Source organism: Scophthalmus maximus, chromosome 6 (genome assembly GCF_022379125.1).
Source record: "Scophthalmus maximus strain ysfricsl-2021 chromosome 6, ASM2237912v1, whole genome shotgun sequence".
NCBI lineage: Eukaryota > Metazoa > Chordata > Actinopteri > Pleuronectiformes > Scophthalmidae > Scophthalmus > Scophthalmus maximus.
The window spans coordinates 12,324,232-12,342,384 of NC_061520.1; the positions used below are offsets into that span (position 1 = coordinate 12,324,232).

At 39.2% G+C, this 18,153-nt stretch overlaps 2 protein-coding genes across 5 annotated transcripts; both read left to right on the top strand.

Moving 5' to 3' along the window:
- The first annotated feature begins 1,994 nt into the window (after nucleotides 1-1,994).
- Nucleotides 1,995-9,969, top strand: slc2a11a (solute carrier family 2 member 11a). 3 transcript variants are annotated; one of them, XM_035632709.2, is made up of 12 exons: nucleotides 1,995-2,185; nucleotides 2,731-2,832; nucleotides 3,694-3,854; nucleotides 4,601-4,725; nucleotides 4,818-4,947; nucleotides 5,032-5,180; nucleotides 5,833-6,020; nucleotides 6,616-6,726; nucleotides 7,322-7,423; nucleotides 7,921-7,996; nucleotides 8,318-8,445; nucleotides 9,014-9,969. In XM_035632709.2, exons 1-12 carry the CDS (start codon nucleotides 2,159-2,161, stop codon nucleotides 9,323-9,325), a joined length of 1,611 nt encoding a protein of 536 aa, XP_035488602.1. In that variant the 5' UTR covers nucleotides 1,995-2,158; the 3' UTR covers nucleotides 9,326-9,969. The 3 variants fall into 3 exon arrangements, with proteins under 3 accessions (XP_035488602.1, XP_035488603.1, XP_035488604.1); XM_035632710.2 differs by having other exon boundaries at nucleotides 1,996-2,185; nucleotides 2,734-2,832; XM_035632711.2 differs by having other exon boundaries at nucleotides 1,999-2,185; nucleotides 8,977-9,335.
- A 1,103-nt stretch (nucleotides 9,970-11,072) lies between these two features.
- LOC118310077 (solute carrier family 2, facilitated glucose transporter member 11) lies at nucleotides 11,073-18,149 on the top strand. Of its 2 annotated transcripts, none has more exons than XM_035632869.2 (12): nucleotides 11,073-11,216; nucleotides 12,654-12,752; nucleotides 12,938-13,098; nucleotides 13,701-13,825; nucleotides 13,915-14,044; nucleotides 14,327-14,475; nucleotides 14,620-14,807; nucleotides 14,908-15,018; nucleotides 15,487-15,588; nucleotides 15,803-15,878; nucleotides 15,977-16,104; nucleotides 16,234-18,149. In XM_035632869.2, the coding sequence occupies exons 1-12, from the start codon at nucleotides 11,139-11,141 to the stop codon at nucleotides 16,426-16,428; spliced, it is 1,542 nt and encodes a 513-aa protein (XP_035488762.1). In that variant the 5' UTR covers nucleotides 11,073-11,138; the 3' UTR covers nucleotides 16,429-18,149. The 2 variants fall into 2 exon arrangements, with proteins under 2 accessions (XP_035488762.1, XP_035488763.1); XM_035632870.2 differs by having other exon boundaries at nucleotides 11,124-11,198.
- Nucleotides 18,150-18,153: the final 4 nt, after the last annotated feature.

The window sequence follows — 18,153 nt, forward strand, 5'->3', positions numbered from 1 at the left end:
GTGTCTTTATGACCTCAATATTACACTTTTTGTTTTAATTGCCTTTAACAGGTGCAACTTAGCCTGAATCTGCACATTTGTTTTTAAATGATTCAGTCCCAGAGCTTGCGGTCCAGCTACCTCATCCACTTATTTCCCCTTTTTCATTATTTTTTATTTTTGCAGGACATCATGCTGCACCCAAACAAAGCAACAGTATATAAGAGCCTCAGAAACATACAGGAATATATATATATATATATATATATATATTTTAATAAGTAGATTTTATCCCCATTTTCCCTTTATAGATATTAGAATTGAACGTTGTAGAGGCTGAAACTCTTGAAAATTGTGATTTGGAGTTTCCAGCTTTGAATAAAACTATTAATAAAGTGAACAGATTTAAATGTTGGGGGTTTTTTTCACTGAATTCTAAATTCAACCAAAAGCTGCGTGTCTTCAAAAATAGCTCTTCTGGTCCATCTGTTCATTCATCTGTCAAACAGTTTGGTCCGAGATGGGATATCGGTACAAAAATTGGACAGATTCCCGTGAAACTTGTGCCAAGTGACAATTTCTAAAGTTTTTTTAGTGGTTTTCTGACCGTTTGTCTTGAGCACAACTGTGCCATGTCGAGTTCAGAAAAGATGCCATTTCCCATCCGGGAAAGTGCAGCAGTGACATGCTTCCGCATCACACTGTTCCCAAAGTGACTATAAAATTGTGTCTGTGTTTCCTCTACACTTGGTCAAAACTAATTTTCATCCCAATAATCCAAAATATGTCTCCCTCCCTTATCTTTAATCTGTGGCCTTGTCAGCGCCACTGCTTCAAAAGAGGAAAATATACCCTGATAGAATAGATTCAGATAAACCTGGGTATTTAATTATTTATTTTTCTTTTAACTGTCAGCTGACAGTTGTGTGATGATAAGAAAATTCCTTCTCTTCTAGAAAATATAAAAAGTATCAGACCATGAAATGACTCATCAGAAGTTCAAAATACAACTAAATGTAAATGATGATGCAGCCTGTAAATCATTTTAATAATGTGTGTACACTTTACCATTTAACTGCCTTAATATTATTAATTACAGTTTTCCTTGATTTTTGGACCAATGACCTGTCACACAAAGTTCAATAGAAAGAAGTATTGAACAATGGGAGGCTGTAACAAATTAAACCAGCGCCATCTGCTGGACATAAACAGTCAGGGAGGATAGGATGGACAAATGTTTTCATTAAATTCAACACAATAATAATAATAATAATAATAATAATAATAATAATAATAATAATAATAATAGTAATAGTAATAATAGTAATAGTAATAATAGTAATAACAGAAAAATGAACACGACTAGCAGAGCAGAGTGGACCTTTATGCAAGGCCAAGTTAATAAAGTGAAGCCTCTTACAGTTTCAGGTTGACTGCATTTCATTTGCATAGTTGATTTGTAATAAACAAAGTCAAGACATTCGACTATTATCTATATTTAGTGGCCCGGCAACAGGGTTCATAATATGTAATTAGAGCCTGTACTTAAAGAACAGTTTTTTTTTCATGTTTTAATGTATTCGTTTATTAACTGTGAAACCTGCAGAGAAATCAATGAATGTTTGGGTATATATTAACCTGAGAAGAACATGGGATACACGTCATTGGTCTTTTCATCATACAGCAGCACTGAGGTGATTCATACAGGTATGAGTTGACCTTTTCTCTCTCTTATTCTCTCATGAAGTGATTCTCCACGTGTGAGCAGCAGCACCCTCCACCTCCTGCACCTGCACGTCGCTCGGGCGAAGTGTGGCCTATGGTAGACCTCACTAACCTGCCTGCGTCTGCATTGTTGTTCTTACGGTAATGGCTGACTAAAAAACATTAACATTAACATTTGGCATTAATTCTCATCACACTGTCGTCGCCTCCGTACCTTCGGGTTACCTCAGTGAATCATTGAGGTGGCTTGAGTACAGGCCAGGCATCAGCTCAGCATTTGCGCGTAATCGTCCGGCGCAGCCAATCGCAGCCGCGCGCTCTAGGCGCGTGCTCGAGGCGCGTGCCCGGGAGGAGACCGAGGAGGATCGTCAGGTGGGTGGGCTGACCTGAGGGGTTCGCTGCTGTCGGGCTGCATCAAGTTGCATTATTCCTTATTCACAACCTTCGATTAACTATGTCACACTCCGCCGCGCTGCAGAAGGTAAAGTGGAGAATTACACTTTTTCAGTTATTGATGTGAACTGTGTTATATTCCCTCGTTGTTTTATTCGTGGACGCTGGTGCATCATTGCAGGGGATTCTTGTAGACAATCCCAATTTGGTGCTGTAATCGCTAAAAGTTGTTAGATGTTAGATGTTAGTTGTTTGAAGATGTTATTTAATTTTGGGGAGGTATATATATATATATATTTTTTTTTTAAAAATCGTAAGAAAACGTTACAAGAAAAGCAACTTTTGCATTAAAAACACGTATAATTCTGCAAAAAAAACACTTATGCCCCAAAACAAAGTGTGCACATTAAACAGAAGAAATATCAGGCCATCTTTGCAAGTGTCGTACTCTCATGGATTACAGGTTTGGATCTGATCTCTGGTGCTGTTTGGAAAGAGTTTACAGATTTACAACAAAAAACTATAAACAAACATTTATCTGACACGATTTTACAACACGTAAGCAAATCATCAAGAGATGTTAATGTATTTGTTGTAATGAAAAGTTCCTATCTATCCATCTTTTTGTGTCAGCAGGGCAGCTCTCTGACACTGGTGCTAATGGTCGTTGCTGCGGGCACTGGAGGAACTCTTCAGTACGGCTACAACCTCGCAATAATGAATGCCCCTACAACTGTAAGTCTATATATTTCTGATTATGTTTGTTTGTGTGTGGCACAAGATTTCCTACTGCTATTGACAAGCGATTGTTCAGTCGAACACACATCAGAGGTAATGGTTCCAAGAGTGTTAAGTTTTATGGACATTTACACTCAGGTGGTCGTTTGTTATGAGCATGTAGCTAAAAGTAATGCAGTCAAATACGACGGTACAAAAATATATCCTCCCTCCATGAAGATTATAATGTCCAGTTTTTATTGAAATTGTTCTATGGAGTTGTTGATTGAGCTCTTTGATAAATTTGGAGGATGTAGTTTTTTAGGGTGTGCTGTTGAATTGTGAATTCAATACTTTTTTGCTTGGTGTGCCTAATAATGTGCCACCTGAGTGCACATTAAGGCTGGCAAATTAATAAATGAACACTGGTGATATTTGTCTATACGTGTGTTTTATGTTGCCTGTACAAGCTGTGCAGACCAGCGTCACTTTTATTTCACATGTGGGTCACAGTGAACGGTGGCACAAAGTAGAATTAAGCTCCTTGTGTCAATGAACACCCTGCCAATGGACACAAATACAGTGAGATTAAAAGTGAAGCTTTTTCGATGCTGCAAATTGAGTCAAGCCTCCCTCGATTGATAGAAAATAAATAAATAAAAAGAAAATCACAGAGTGGTGGAAATCACAGCATGGATCATCATCAACATGTGAACAGACTAACTAAGAGAGTGAAGCACAAATTCCTATGACGAAGGTAATAAGTGTCAGCTTTAACCGCTGCTCTGTTCAAGTGTTTTCTTGTGTGTGAGTGTGTGTGAGTGTGTGTGTCATTGGTAGTCAGGTGTTAAAAGGTAAACTCTCTTGTCTTTTCCCAAGTTTATTCAAACCTTTATCAATGAGACGGCCCTGGAGCGCTGGGACATCCAGCTGGAGGATTACCAGGTGACACTGGTCTGGACAATCACTGTCTCCATCTTCTCGTTGGGGGGCTTTGCGGGGGCTCTCATTGCAGGGCCTATGACCATACGTTTTGGAAGGTAATATAAGATAAATGCACATTTAAAGGCTCATATGTCTGTGAAAGGATATTATCGGCCGATATATCAGTTGGACGATATTAAATCTTATTTCCCTCTATGTATATACATGAATCTTGTAAATGAATCAATGTTAGCACAGTGCTTTTATTAATTTTCCCCTATCCCCCCATTTTCCCCATTTCCCCTGTTAACAAATCACATAAAATGGCCATAACCAACAATATGTTTTTTCATCTCTCAGTACTTCTTCATGACTTTCTTATCCCGTCTGTGGCTCCTCAAGCCACTAGTGCCCATGTCAAACTGGAAAAACAGGTTACAGTTACTCAAATAGGAATAAACAGTGCATTTGTCTGGACTATTTTCAGTTGTGGATTAATGGTTAAAGCTCTTGCAGCAGCAGCAGGACTATGTGTGGGAACCGACAAACAATAATTCCCACATTCACTGTAATGAAGGAAGATGTCACCCAGTGCGACAGTGTGGCTTATACGTTGTTTTTGATAGTAACAGAGAAATTTAAAAAAAAAGATCGTACCTGTTGGGTAGATCCATTCATTGCTGGTTTGGGGATCGCTCTCATGATTGTCATACAACCAATATACCCACATGGTTTTCCTGTAATATGGCCAAACATGATGGTCCGTGACTCTGTATTTCTTCAAACTCCATCTTCAAAATCTCATTGATCACCAAAGTTTTATTAGCACTGTTCTAACATTGTTCTCTTTTCCCTTCGATAGGAAGAAATGTCTGCTGCTGAACAACGTTTTCCTCATGACTGGTGCGCTCTTAGCCGTGACAAGTAGATCTGCCAAGTCTTTTGAGATGATCATTATCTCACGCGTGCTGGTCGGAATAAATTCTGGTATGTTCATTATGTCAGTAGATGTACCGTGTAAGTTTGCGCTCTGGTACTGAAAACGTCATCTTCACAGAAAGCCACCGTTTGTTTTGCAGGAATCAGCATGAACGTGCAACCGATGTACTTTGGAGAAAGTGCGCCAAAGCACCTGCGGGGGGCCAGCTCACTGTCGTCAGCTGTTTTTGCCGCATTCGGTGTAATGTTGGGACAGGTGGTCGGACTCAGGTATGGGCAGTATGAAATAAAAAAAAACGTGTGCCGCAAGTTTCAAAGATGTCTAATAGTAACACTCTGGTAATTTATTCATAGAGAGATTTTGGGCAGCGAGCCGTGTTGGCAGTACCTTCTCGCCAGTAATGCCATTCCTGGCCTCATTCAGCTCCTGACACTGCCGTGGTTCCCAGAAAGCCCCAGATACCTGCTCATAGACAGGGGCGACAAGGAGGCCTGCATCAACGGTGGGTACTGTGATAAAGTAACCAAATACATTTACACTTCAAGTACAGCTTCAAGATACTTGTCTATCTATCTATCTATCTATCTATCTATCCATCTATCCATCCATCTATCTATCTATCTATCTATCTATATATCTATCTATCTATCCATCCATCCATCCATCCATCTATCTATCTATCTATCTATCAATCTTGTCATGTTCCTATGAGTTGTTACTATAATTCCACCTAAGAGTGATTTCTACACTTCTCAGATGTTTCATTGTTATAACTGTTCAAGGATCAAAGATGTCGAATTAGCTTTAAAAAAAAGATTTGAAAAAAGTTTGTAAAATTAATACAAATTTGTTTAGAATAATTATATTTTTTCCACTAAAATTATCTGATGATATATTTAAAAGAATTAACTCAAAGAACTAACTAACATTCATAAATAATAATATATCAGTCATTTGGACCTTTTTCTCCATAATAAGAACTTTTAATTTTGACACATTAAGGACATTTAGCTGAGAATGCTTCTTTTAATTACCACTGCTTTTTTATTTTATTTTTTTACTTAGGAGAGATTTTGAATTTGACCTTATTTCTACTTCTATTCAAGCAAAAGTTGTGTTTTTCTATTTGTTGTTGTTGTTGTTGTGCGGGTCAGCTCTGAGACGTCTCCGTGGGTGTGAGGTCCAGAGCAGCGAGCTCAATGAGATCCTGGAGGAACAGGCAGAAACCAAAGGCATGAGGCCCAGACGACCCTGGGAGCTGTTCAGCGATCGCGCCGTTCGCTGGCAGCTCATCACCGTCATGGTCATCAGCAGTGCCATGCAGCTCTGTGGCAATGACTCGGTAAGAAGCGCATGCGTCAATGTCACGATCAGAGGTATTTTTTAAAGTATGTGTCTCTGAAGGGTTAGTTGGGTCTCTGCGTGGAAAAGAATGTTATGTAATCGGATAAGCCCTGTGTTACTGATCTACAGAAACAGTATCAGATGTTCTGCTGGCCTCAGTTTCCACCTGCCATGTTCATCGGAAATTTGAGATGATCCAGCAGCAGTTTGTGTCGTGTCTGGGTTTCATTACGTTCATGCAGGTCATATTAATAATGCAAACTGGTAATAGAGCATCATCCCACACTATGATACACAGTGAAAAAGACAGCTCAGTGATTTTTATGTGCAGTATAAACTTAAGGACTTCAGGGCTTTGTCTTGTATTGATATCCTTCTCTCACACTTTTTGCTCTGTATGAGCTTTGCGTTGCCTTCTCATCAGAAAATGCTGACTAAAACATTCTAGTGTTTCAAGGCTTCTAATCACATAGTTGGCAGGTTTAGCGAGGGGATTGGGTACATAATGCGAAATCAGCTTAGCAACAGTTGAAACACTTGCAATGTTTCTCTGCTGCACTTTCGTGTCGTCATATGTCCTTTTTTCCTTCCAGATTTACTTCTATGCATCGTATGTGTTCAAAGAAGCTGGAATAGCCGATGAGAAAATCCAGTACGTCACCGTTGGCACTGGTACATGTGAATTCACGGCCTGTATAATGTGTGTAAGTATATGTGTCAGTGCAGCACATGCTCGATGGAACTGGCTGCAGGCAAAGAGAGACTGTTGTTTGTGTTCGTGTTAAAGATTCAATGCAGATTAAATGCCATAGTTACTGTGTTTAGAACTGCAGTGTACTGCACATGTACGATTACCAAACTGAACATTTAGGCACATGATGTTACACATGATGTTACACTTACATGAGTGTAACATCATTTTTTTAGGAGAAAATAAGGAAGAAGATGAAATGTCAGAGAAATAATTCAAAATTTTTGGGAAAATATGCTTATTCACTTTTCTTACCAAGGCTTGGATGCAAAGATTGACAGAAATGTCATCATATACTGTAAAGCCATAGAAAGGAGGTGGTAAGCTTAAATTTGCATAAAGATGTGATACAGGGTGAATTCCACCCATATTCAGAGTGTAAACATCGTACATAATACTAGCTATTGATTTATTAACAGTAAGATCCTGATCTGTCCATTTGTGGTTCAGTGGCTACTATCACTGGATCTTATGTCCCTGAATATAAAGTCTTAGAATATAATTACTCGCAAGCACAGATGCAAATGTACATAATTAGATTTTTTCAGAACCTGCTGGTCGAACGCAAAGGTCGGAGGTTCATGCTGATGGGAGGGTTCATCCTCATGACCATCTGGGCTGTTGTCTTCACAATCGCTCTGTCATTTGAGGTATTATAAACCACGTCATAACACACTCGACCTTTCCAGTCACAAATCATATTTTGTTTTCAGTGATGAACATTTATTGATTACTGAGTAGTGGTGCTAGAGCTTTCAGATCAGTTTTTGAAAAATTGTTAATTTTGACCAAATGCTGACGAGACCATACCTGGATCCAACATGAACTCTGCTGGACAAACATCCCAAAAGCTCACACCACCGTTTTATCACCCATTTGTGTGTCAAGTTCACTGTACATGTCCATGAAAACACAGGTGCTGCTGTATAAAGGAATACATCCAGTGTGAGAGCAGTGGAATCTAGTGATGTCCCTGGTCACCTCGCAAATTGCAGTGTGTCAGTCAGTCCACTAGGAGGCGTCACGAGTCAACATGGAGGCGTTATTTTACAATGGGGTGGATGATATCTAAAAATGTCAGAATTTCTGATCTGCTTTATTTTCTTTCTTGCGAGTTGCTCACTATGGATATTTTACTTGCAAACAGCACTATATATCCTGGATGCCCTACCTGAGCATGGCCTGCATCTTCACCTACATTCTCAGCTTCGGCATGGGACCAGGTCGGTTTAACCTTCTTTTTTTTTACTCCGCACAGACTCACCAAATATCACAAGATGCAAATCTAAAATGAAAGATAAACACAGTCAAGACTGGCCAGTTAAATGCTGAATTTCATATGTTCATTATTCTTTTTTTGATCTTTTCCCATTTTAGTGACTGTTCATAATTTTTGTCACCCGGTTCTTATTAACTATGGCAAATGTTTGCAGTAAATCATTTAGATTGTAATTATAACTTAATGTTAAATCTATCATAAGGTAACAGAATCATGGACATTCATTTTTGCTGATCAAAATGTTTTTTCGGGGGGGTTTTCTCAGCTGGAGTGACTGGCGTTCTGCCCACAGAGATCTTCAATCAGACTGCTCGGCCTGCGGCCTACATGATCGCCGGCTCCATGATGTGGCTCAACCTTTTCATCACTGGAATGGCCTTCCCATTTCTAGTGGTCTGTCTGTCCATCTTTCCATACATCCTTCCATCCATCCATCTATACATTTACCTGCAAACAATATAATAACAATAAACAAGAACATTAAACCCACTACTACGAGTCTACATAAACCTACAATATTGTTATTAAGAAAACAGTAAAGGAAAATGTGTAAATTAGTTCATATTTATCTAAAATTAGCAGGGAAGATTTTCACCCTTCATCCTTTGGGGTTTTCCAGTTAATCAGTGTAAGACCGTGGGCTAAGCAGCAGGTAAAAGCGATGTAAAAGACTTGTTCGAAATGTTTTTGGCTGCTGAACACTCCCAATGGCGCCTCCCAGAGTTCAGAGCTGAGGAAGTTAATCATCTTTGGTACATCTGTTCTTTGTAAGGGATGAAATTTAAGTTAATGTTTTAGCTCATTCCCGTTGAAATGAAAACATTTTGTGATTCTGTCTATGTACACGTGCACAACACAGACACACAGACATTTAAATCCTGTCTGACATCAGTCTGACAGCTTTCTCCTGCCTTTCCTCCACAGAGCGAGCTGAGTCAGTACTGTTTTGTGCCTTTCGCAGGCGTCTGCCTGTTGTCTGCGCTCTACGTCGGCCTGTTTCTGCCGGAGACCAAGGGGAAGTCTCTGTCAGCCATCACAAGTGAATTCCACAAGCTCAACTTCAAAGGCCAGGACCAAAACGGTCCATCGCAGACTGAGGCTCAGTATCAGCTGGGTGAAGTGTGTCGTTCCACGTCCTTGTAGACGGACTCTTTCTCCTGACACGTACCGTCACACCCACTGTTTGCCTTACTTCGACCTGAACTGGAGTAAGTCACGTGGAGTCAGACGGTATCGGGAGAATGTTCTCTTTCATATCACTGAAAGCAACTGAGGTCTTCTATAACTCCTTTATCTGGAGTGTGTTTTCTATGTTCATTTAAAAGAATTATCTTTACATGCAAACACTTACATGTTGCAATTATTTGTTACTGGTTAATAGGAAACAAATAGAAAAAAACAAATGAAACGTAATTAGGAAGTGATTCAATAAAATTGTGTTCACGTGTTGCCACCTATGCTGAAAAAACCTTGTTGTTTTTAAGGTAAAGAAAAACTGCACATTTAAGTTTATATGAGCAAATAAACTCCAATTAATTTTATTATGATATTTTGGTATTTTCTTGTTGAAGTGGGTCTAAGAGAAGTTCATGTTTTAGCCTCTGGTTTGGGAGGTCAACGGTCAGAGTAAGCTGCCCAAAGGCCTTTCTGTAGGGTTGTGTACTTTTTTCAATGTGGCTGATGGTGGACCATATCAATGTAAACAAAGACATTCAGTCAGTTTAACTTGGGCTCCATCAAACAAGGTGCTCATTTATGAAATGGTCCCTATGATGCTGAGCATTAAGACTTTTAGCAAAGACTGAAACTGCAGGACATGAAAAGAAAATGTTTAATTGTTCATGTTGACTATTAACATCACTATTTTGTGTTTTTAATGAATTGAATCTGAGCAAATAAAGTATTATAAGTTTCTCATATTTGATTTTACATGCAGATCATTAAACAAATAAACCAACTTGTTGTTTTAACAGCTGGTACAAAGGTGGAATGTAAATGTTTTCCTCTCAGACAGGATTCTGTGATTTCCACATATTGCACATTTGCAACTGGATTGTTGCATTGTAAACACTGAGATGCTCGATGTTCTTATTTTTCAGTGAAAAAAGAATCCAATTAACGGAACAATCACAACATTTACAATGAAGTACTATGGAATTACTATAAATTAAAGAACCTTGCGATGACCGCAATTTGTAGACCAGAAAGGGCCGAAATAATTACAAATATTATAGTGACAGCTGTGTGTGTCAGGTATGTGTGTGTGTGTGTGTGTGTGTGCTTGCGCATGTGAAATGACAAAACATCAAATGATCTCATGTAAAAACAGTTGTTAACTATAGTTTTAAAGGGGCAGTCCAGTATTTTAGGATCAAGGATACTAATCAAAATCTGTACGAAGACTTTTAGTCTCTGATATTGTTTAAAATAACGGAGCACGCAATTACCAAAATGCCTTTTTGTGCAAGCAGCTAGTAAAGTTTTGTTGTTTGGTGAGCTGTAGTGGTCATGGGAGTATAAAGAGACAATATTCTCAGGAAACACTCCTGTGGGTCATATTAGAGGGTAGGGCAAAACTAAATATATGGTGATTCAGGTTGGAGTTCTTGTTGAAACCATGATATTTTCTACGGGTTCCTCCAACTTCTCGTGTCCAATTCACAGAGGCATTGAGTTAAATATTCTAAGACTCTAAACACAAGCTGATATAATCCTGGTTACATCACAGTTTACATCTAGAGACTTATTTTCTCAGACTTTAAAAAAAACAAAACTCCAGAGCCAAAGCAGAAACGATAGAGCTGTTTTCAAAAGTTGAGTAGTATTCCCCTCATGATTTCCAATATAAATATTGAGCTTTGTTGTGCTTTGTCCATTTGTTCAAGCCCCCTACCTCTCAGATTAAAATACTGTGTAACCAGAAGACAGAATATACTGGCAACACACGTAACAACCACAGGAATCAACCAGACAGACCAGGTTTAATCTAGTGCAGTGTTTGGTCATCCCTGTGTACGTCAAACATGACGAACGTCATGAATGGTCAACTAAAATCTATTGATGTGTAACTTCAGGTGGCATCCTTCATGTATCCTGGTCCTCTGCTCCTTGTGCAGCCAGCATCTGGGGAGCAAGTGCAAAAAATGGTGGGTGCATCAAAAAAGGTAAGTGATTGTTGTTACGCTGTTTATGGAATAATTTCTCTCACTTGTGATCCATAGTGTTTTTAACTTCTATAGTGCCGATCTAAAAATCTTCACTTATCCCATAGGTAATTTTGGTTACTGCAATCGTGGAACTGGGAAGGTTTTCTGTTTGCATGTGTTGTTGTTTTTTCTCTGACCTTTGTATAACTCTTTAATAATTATTATTTTTCGAAGATAACTTTTGAAAATTATAATTTTTCAAACATTGGTGTTTGGGTCAAATTGACCAGTTTCAAATTTTCATAAAAGACAAAATTATACAGTTTATAATTTTTTTTTCAACCTAAAAACTCCATGGCCTTGGCTTATTTTCTGTGTAGAACGTGTAAAAGAAAAAAGAAAAATTCGGTCTGGTCCTGCTTTCCCACACTCTTTACCTCCGGTAGTGTGGGAATCTGCACAACATTCCAAACATGTAACATTTTCTCGCACGGTTTGCCGCACACCTGCACATCAGGGGAGGGACAAAACAGATAAATAACCTGTACACCACAGTGTATAAGGTCACATCCACTACAATCCTCCACCGGCAATAGGAGCAATGGATTCCCTGCTCAGAGGGCATTGGAGGAAATATTATGGGAGTGAGTGGGATGGTATAGAACTACATAATGCAGTGGAAGAGGAGGACGTTTCAGAAGATGAAGATAATGTAGGCATAAATTCTGAGTATGAAAGAGAATTTAAAGATGAGCTTGCACCAGAAGGAGCCCAGCAGCACACATGTATGTCCAAGAATGGCCAGATTGTGTGTGATCTTTTTCCCCAATGGGAGAGTTGGTCACGCAATGGTTGACTCAGTTCCTTTGTGTCACAAATCGAGGCGTCATTCATCCACAAAAAAAAAGGTGTCCTGGTGCCCAAGACCATAACATGGTGAAGTCTTATAGGACACCAATCTAAGCACAGAGGGTATTGTTTTTCTATCACCATCACACTGTGCAAGTTTATGCCAAAAGATTTTTGCTTTTCTTTTTTTGTAAAACAAAACTACTTGAAAATCTATAGAATAAAATATATTTTTTTCTTTTTTCTTTAGTTACAAGTCTTAAATAATTCACAACCATTACATTTCATTAAATTACGTTCATTTAGCTTTTTAGCTGAAGTGCATTCAACCACGAAGACACCACCTTGTGTTTCTGCTTTTACAACAAGAAGGGCAAGCTGTTAAGGTTAAACAGACCGTTGTAACAGAGCGGAACTGTCGCGTGCACACTGTGACGTTGTACTGCTGCATCATAGACCTCATTCATAATCATTAAACGTGTGTTCAGGGGCCCAAGTCAGTGAACCATGAAACGAAGCAGCACATACTAGCTGCCCCTCTCCTACAGTGTCAAATTAACTATTGTCCCACTAAAAGTAATGTGTCATTTCCACCTTACTTTTCAGCTGCAATATTGGAGGCTTTATGTTCTGTCGATGGTGTTGGGAATCGGTGGATCCTTTCAGTATGGGATTCAGGTGTCTGTCATTGCTTCTCCAGAAGTGGTAAGACTTCTATTGATTAGGTGCAAAGCATGCATGTATTTATCACAGCAACATGCTGGATTACAAAACAATAATTCAAAAGGCTAAAACAACATTTAATATGCTTTAACATTAACTATGATGAATTTCTTATCAGAACCAATTTTTGGCGCAAGATGCAAAATCACCTTTGACTTTTTACGCAGCACGTTCAGAGTTTTGTGAACTACACATGGAAGTTGAGGTACGGTGCTCCAGTGGACGACTCTGCCAACCAGCTCATCTGGTCCTTCATCGTGGCTGTGTTGAGTCTCGGTGCCTGGGCCGGGGCCATTCACAGCGGCAGCCTTCCCGTCACTTATGGCCGGTGAGGGACACTAACTGGTCTTCAGTATGAAATTTGTCCCAAACGATAGCCAGTGACACACACATACAGAACACATTATGTAGAATACTGTTAATATTTGTTGTTAGACAGACATGGCGGTTAATAAATAGCAAAGCAAACACTCTGTACTTGCTGACGTCTCTGGTTTTCAAAACTCTCCGACATACCAAATATCTCATTCAGAACCAAAGGAACTGTTTTTTCGACGGTTTATAATCTAGACGGAAAAAACAAAATATTAACGTTCACCTTTGGTGTTAAACTAATCTGGGATGATACAATCCGCCAGGTCACTTTGACTGACTCTCAGGTGCAAAGGTTGAAAATATGATAATATAAAAATACAAAAGCTACTTAACCTACTCAAATTTGAGTTTTGATACCAGTCCCACTGGTGCATTTCCCAAAAATGTCAAGATGGATGTTGCAGGTTGACTTCAAGTGGCTCAAACAAATATGTCAATTATCAAAATATCATGGCATTTGCATTTGGATTGATCTTGTGTAGCAGGGCAAAAAAGTTTCCTTGTGTCCAATTGATAATAATAATAAGATCTCTTGTATGTCTTTTGTTTTTCCAGGAAAAAAGCCCTCTTATTCAACAATGTTGTGGCGATTGTTGCTGCTCTGCTCATGCTCTTCAGTCGCATGGCCAAATCCTTTGAGATGATTTTGCTGGGCAGATTTCTCTATGGATATAATGTTGGTATGTTTTGATGATGATAACGATGATAACAATGATGATGATTATATTGTAGTTTTTGTTAGGCTCTTAGGTTTTTCATCTCCCCACAGGTCTTGGCCTGAGTGTTCACCTCATGTATCTCGGGGAGAGTTCGCCAAAGAAACTCAGAGGTTTCCTGACTCTCACCAGCTCAATCTTCATCGGTTTTGGGAAAGTAACTGGTCAAATAATTGGCATCAAGTAAGAAGTGAATGTTGGCACTTTAAAACATAAATTCTCATATCTCTTTCAAAACATAAAACACAAAAACGACAAACTGAACAACTTGTAACTTTGGTTGCAAGCATCGCTCTGGCAGTATTTTCACATCATGATCAAAAACTCTTTTGCGTTCCAGATTTAAGCTTGTTTCAGTTAGTAGTCAGGTTAAATAGCATAAAGTCATAATTAATTACTATTCTACTGTATCGTCCTTCCTTGTTCTCGGTCGATGTAAGTTTCTTCATGACTCACTCTGTTCAGGGAGATGATGGGAACAGAGGACATGTGGCCGTATCTCTTGGCTGTTAGCGGAATTCCTGCCGTCCTGCAGTTTGTGATGCTGCTTTTCTTCCCCGAGGCTCCTCGATACCTTTACATTGACAGAGGAGACACTGAAGGCTGCAGAAGAGGTGAGTTAACAGTGGAATCACTGGAATTACACATTTCACAAGATTAGACACCCATTTTTTTGGATGGATTAGAAGGTTTAAGGTTTGAAATCCCTGATTTTGAATATCATTTTGTATTATTCATGAGTGTGTCATGTGTAACAGCCTTGCAGTGGCTGTGGCAGGAGGAGGACTTAAAGCTGGAGTTGGATGACATGGAGAAGGAGAAAGAGAGCGCACAGGGAGAGAAGGTGAAGACTGTGAAGGACGTGTTGACCTCCCGCTGTGTGAGATGGCAACTGCTGACTCTGGCCATCCCCTGTGCTGGAGTTCAGTTCTGCGGCATCAACGCCGTACGTTCACCATCAGCCATCACAAGACACATCTTGTCTCATTTGGCCTTGTTCGGTTCATCCGGTTAAATGGCTTCTCCTCTCCCATCCTCTCGTTCAGCTGTACTTCTATGCCTTTGACATCTTCCGCGAGTCGGGAGTGCCAAATGACAAGATGCATTACTTGGCCATTGGTATCGGAGCAACAGAGTTAATGGCAATAACCCTGTGTGTAAGTATCTCACCATAGAGGGGGGGGGGGGGGTGCCTGACCGAGAGCTGACTCAATCTCCTACAGTCTTTGGACCGTGGTGGAAACACGGGCGAACAGTCTGCAGGAACCTTTTACTTCCTTGAAAAAAGTACCTGAGATTAAAAGTTCTGTGTAGTTTTGGTCGAAACATATCTCATGGTTGACCGGGCCTTTGCTGTCCGAGCCCTCAGACAGGCAACTTAAATCTTTTCTTTAAATATCTTTTTTTAATGGAAAGTGTTTTAAGATTGTTTTGTGTTATATTTTGTGTGTAACTCCCCTCCGTTTCATGAACTGATTATTTTTCTGTTGTTTAAATCGCTGTTCTTTTCATTTCCATATTTTTCTTTCTGTTAAGCACTTATTATTACCAAATACTATATGGAGCCCCTGCTTGTGTAATGTACTGTAATGATGTGTAATCCTTACATGAATGTTGTGTCTCAGTCTTTCTTGATAGATCGTGCCGGCAGAAAGAAACTGATGGGGTATGGCTATCTCCTGATGGGCATCACAATGTCTCTACTTACGGTCATGCTGTCCATCAAGGTAACACACGCACACACACGCACACGCACACACACACACACACACACACACACACACACACACACACACACACACACACACACACACACACACACACACACACACACACACACACACACACACACACACACACACACACACACACACACACACACACACACACCCATCGGTCTCGTTGAGGAAAATCCATCTCATCCATCTTTTTTTCACACAGGATCTTAATTCATGGATCCCATATGTGAACATTGCCCTGATCTTTTGTGTCATCTGCATTTATGGACTTGGACCTTGTGAGTTTTCGGTTTCCTGTGCTTTTTCTCTCAAGTAAAATAAAGCTTGTGCAAGTTCAAGTGACTAATATATATTTTAAAAAATAATCTCCTTTTAGCCGGAGTGTCTATGGCTCTACCCGCTGACCTTTTCCTACAAGCCTGGCGTCCTTCTGCTTATGTGATCAGTGGGACGATCAACTGGCTCAGCATGTTCCTTGTGGGGATGTTATTCGGCTACGTAGTGGTGCGATATTATTATTATTTCCAATTATCTGCATACATCCTCTCCCTCCTAATATCTATAGTATCTTAATGTCAATGTACTGTGTTGATGTGACTCTAACAGCCTGTTTTTACGTGTGTTTCCGGACAGGATGGACTTGGTCAATTCTGCTTTCTGATTTTTGTGGCTTACTCCATTTTCAGTGCAGGATTTATGATTCGTTTTGTCCCAGAGACCAAAGGAAAGACAATGGTTGAGATTATGGAAGACTTCAACAAACTGAATTACAAGAACAGTGGAATTGACGTAGAAACAACTGATATCACTCTTTCAACAAAATTTTAATTTTGTTGTTTTTTTGGGGGGTGGGACATATTTTATCATTTGTAATTTTTTCGCAGCAACCTTTGGTTAAGCCTTGTGTATTTAAGAGAGGAACATTTTCATTAATTGTGAATTATTCTACAGGAAGCACATTTTATTTGCTAACCATCTAACCTGAGAACATTTTCAAATCTTTCAATCTGACAGGTAGTTGGTTCATTCACTGAAACACTATTAGATGATGTGATCTGTGCACAGTATACTGCCAGATGAAAGTCTGCCAGCATTATATATTTTTTTTTTCTTTTTTATTTCTGGACACAGTCCATAATGTTTGTTTACATAAAGACACAACAGCAGGTGAATAGAGCTGCGTTGAAAACACTGGAGGCTTCATACCACTTAAATATAATATTATTAAAACATAGAACATTTGTTCTATGTTACCCACAAAACTGTCTCTGCATGTTCCCATTAGAAGAAAAGACAAATGTCTACAAAATCAGTCGGTCAGTAAATCTCAACAATATGTTATGAGTTGGAAACGTTCAATTGGTGTGAAGATGTTTGTTTTGAAGTATATAATCCCGGGGGAAAAAAAATCTGGGCCAAATGTTAGGAGCTTTTTCAATTGCAGTTTATTCGATGCCCACATCTCTGTACCAACGAGAGAGATGAGATTCAAGAACAGAGTACAAAAACAAATATCTATAGAAAAGTTTGCTTAAATCTAAATATGTCCAAAGACACATGTAGCTCACACGTTTTAAGAGCAGTCTTGTTGAATACGATGATAAAATACCAAGTTAACATATTGTACATTTTTGCGTGTGTTTTAATAGAAAAGTGTCCTCACAAGTCACTCTGTACAAGTCTCAACCTTTAGAAAAGAGGATCTTTTTTTAATCCACTGCTGTGCACAATCAGTATTTGGAAGGCACTTTGCAACAGGCCAAAAGCAGAAAGCAAAACCATTCAGGTCTAAATGATCAATGAAAAGATCTTTTTTTTTTAAATTTTTTTTTTACTCTTGAGTACCAAACATGGGTGAAACAAAATCATAAATCCCTGTGAAGAAAACACTCTCCTTCCTGACGGCATCTTCCACTTGATATCAAACTATAATCACAGAACAACCCTTATTAACTTTGTAGTTGAACATACTAGTGCATGAGTGGATCAAAAAATAAGGACAAAAACACTTTGTCAAAGACGCAGGTCGTGCAGCTGGGCAGTGTGAGCGCTACCAGAGCACAGTGACAGCACAGTGAACTGCCACCAACCAGTGATTGACATTCAGTCTCCAGCTCAGCTCTCATGCCAGAACATGCAGTTCACACTTTCCAATCAAAATGGCCATAACTTAACACCCCTCCATATAACCGACAAGAAATAACACCAAAAGAAAATCTATATATGTACAGGACCACCACTGACAAACATTGATCATATTGGTTGGTTCATATATATATATATATATATATTTATATTCATATATATATCCATAGACTGTGTTTATGAATGGTATATACACTCGATACAATCACAATAAAACCATAAATAATATAGGAATGTACTGAATTTAACAGACGACATTACTCACAAATTATAATTAAACAGAAAGCAGGAGACAAACACACAGATGCCACAGCTACACTCTTTTGACAGTACACACACACACACACACACACACACACACACACACACACACACACACACACACACACACACACACACACACACACA

Coding starts and splice junctions, on each gene's coding strand:
- slc2a11a (XM_035632709.2), top strand. CDS start 2,159: ATGTCACACTCCGCCGCGCTGCAGAAG. Junction 3,855..4,600: donor ATGACCATACGTTTTGGAAG/GTAATATAAGAT, acceptor TCCCTTCGATAG/GAAGAAATGTCTGCTGCTGA. Junction 4,726..4,817: donor GCTGGTCGGAATAAATTCTG/GTATGTTCATTA, acceptor TTTGTTTTGCAG/GAATCAGCATGAACGTGCAA.
- LOC118310077 (XM_035632869.2), top strand. CDS start 11,139: ATGTATCCTGGTCCTCTGCTCCTTGTGCAGCCAGCATCTGGGGAGCAA. Junction 12,753..12,937: donor TCATTGCTTCTCCAGAAGTG/GTAAGACTTCTA, acceptor CTTTTTACGCAG/CACGTTCAGAGTTTTGTGAA. Junction 14,476..14,619: donor CACTGAAGGCTGCAGAAGAG/GTGAGTTAACAG, acceptor CATGTGTAACAG/CCTTGCAGTGGCTGTGGCAG.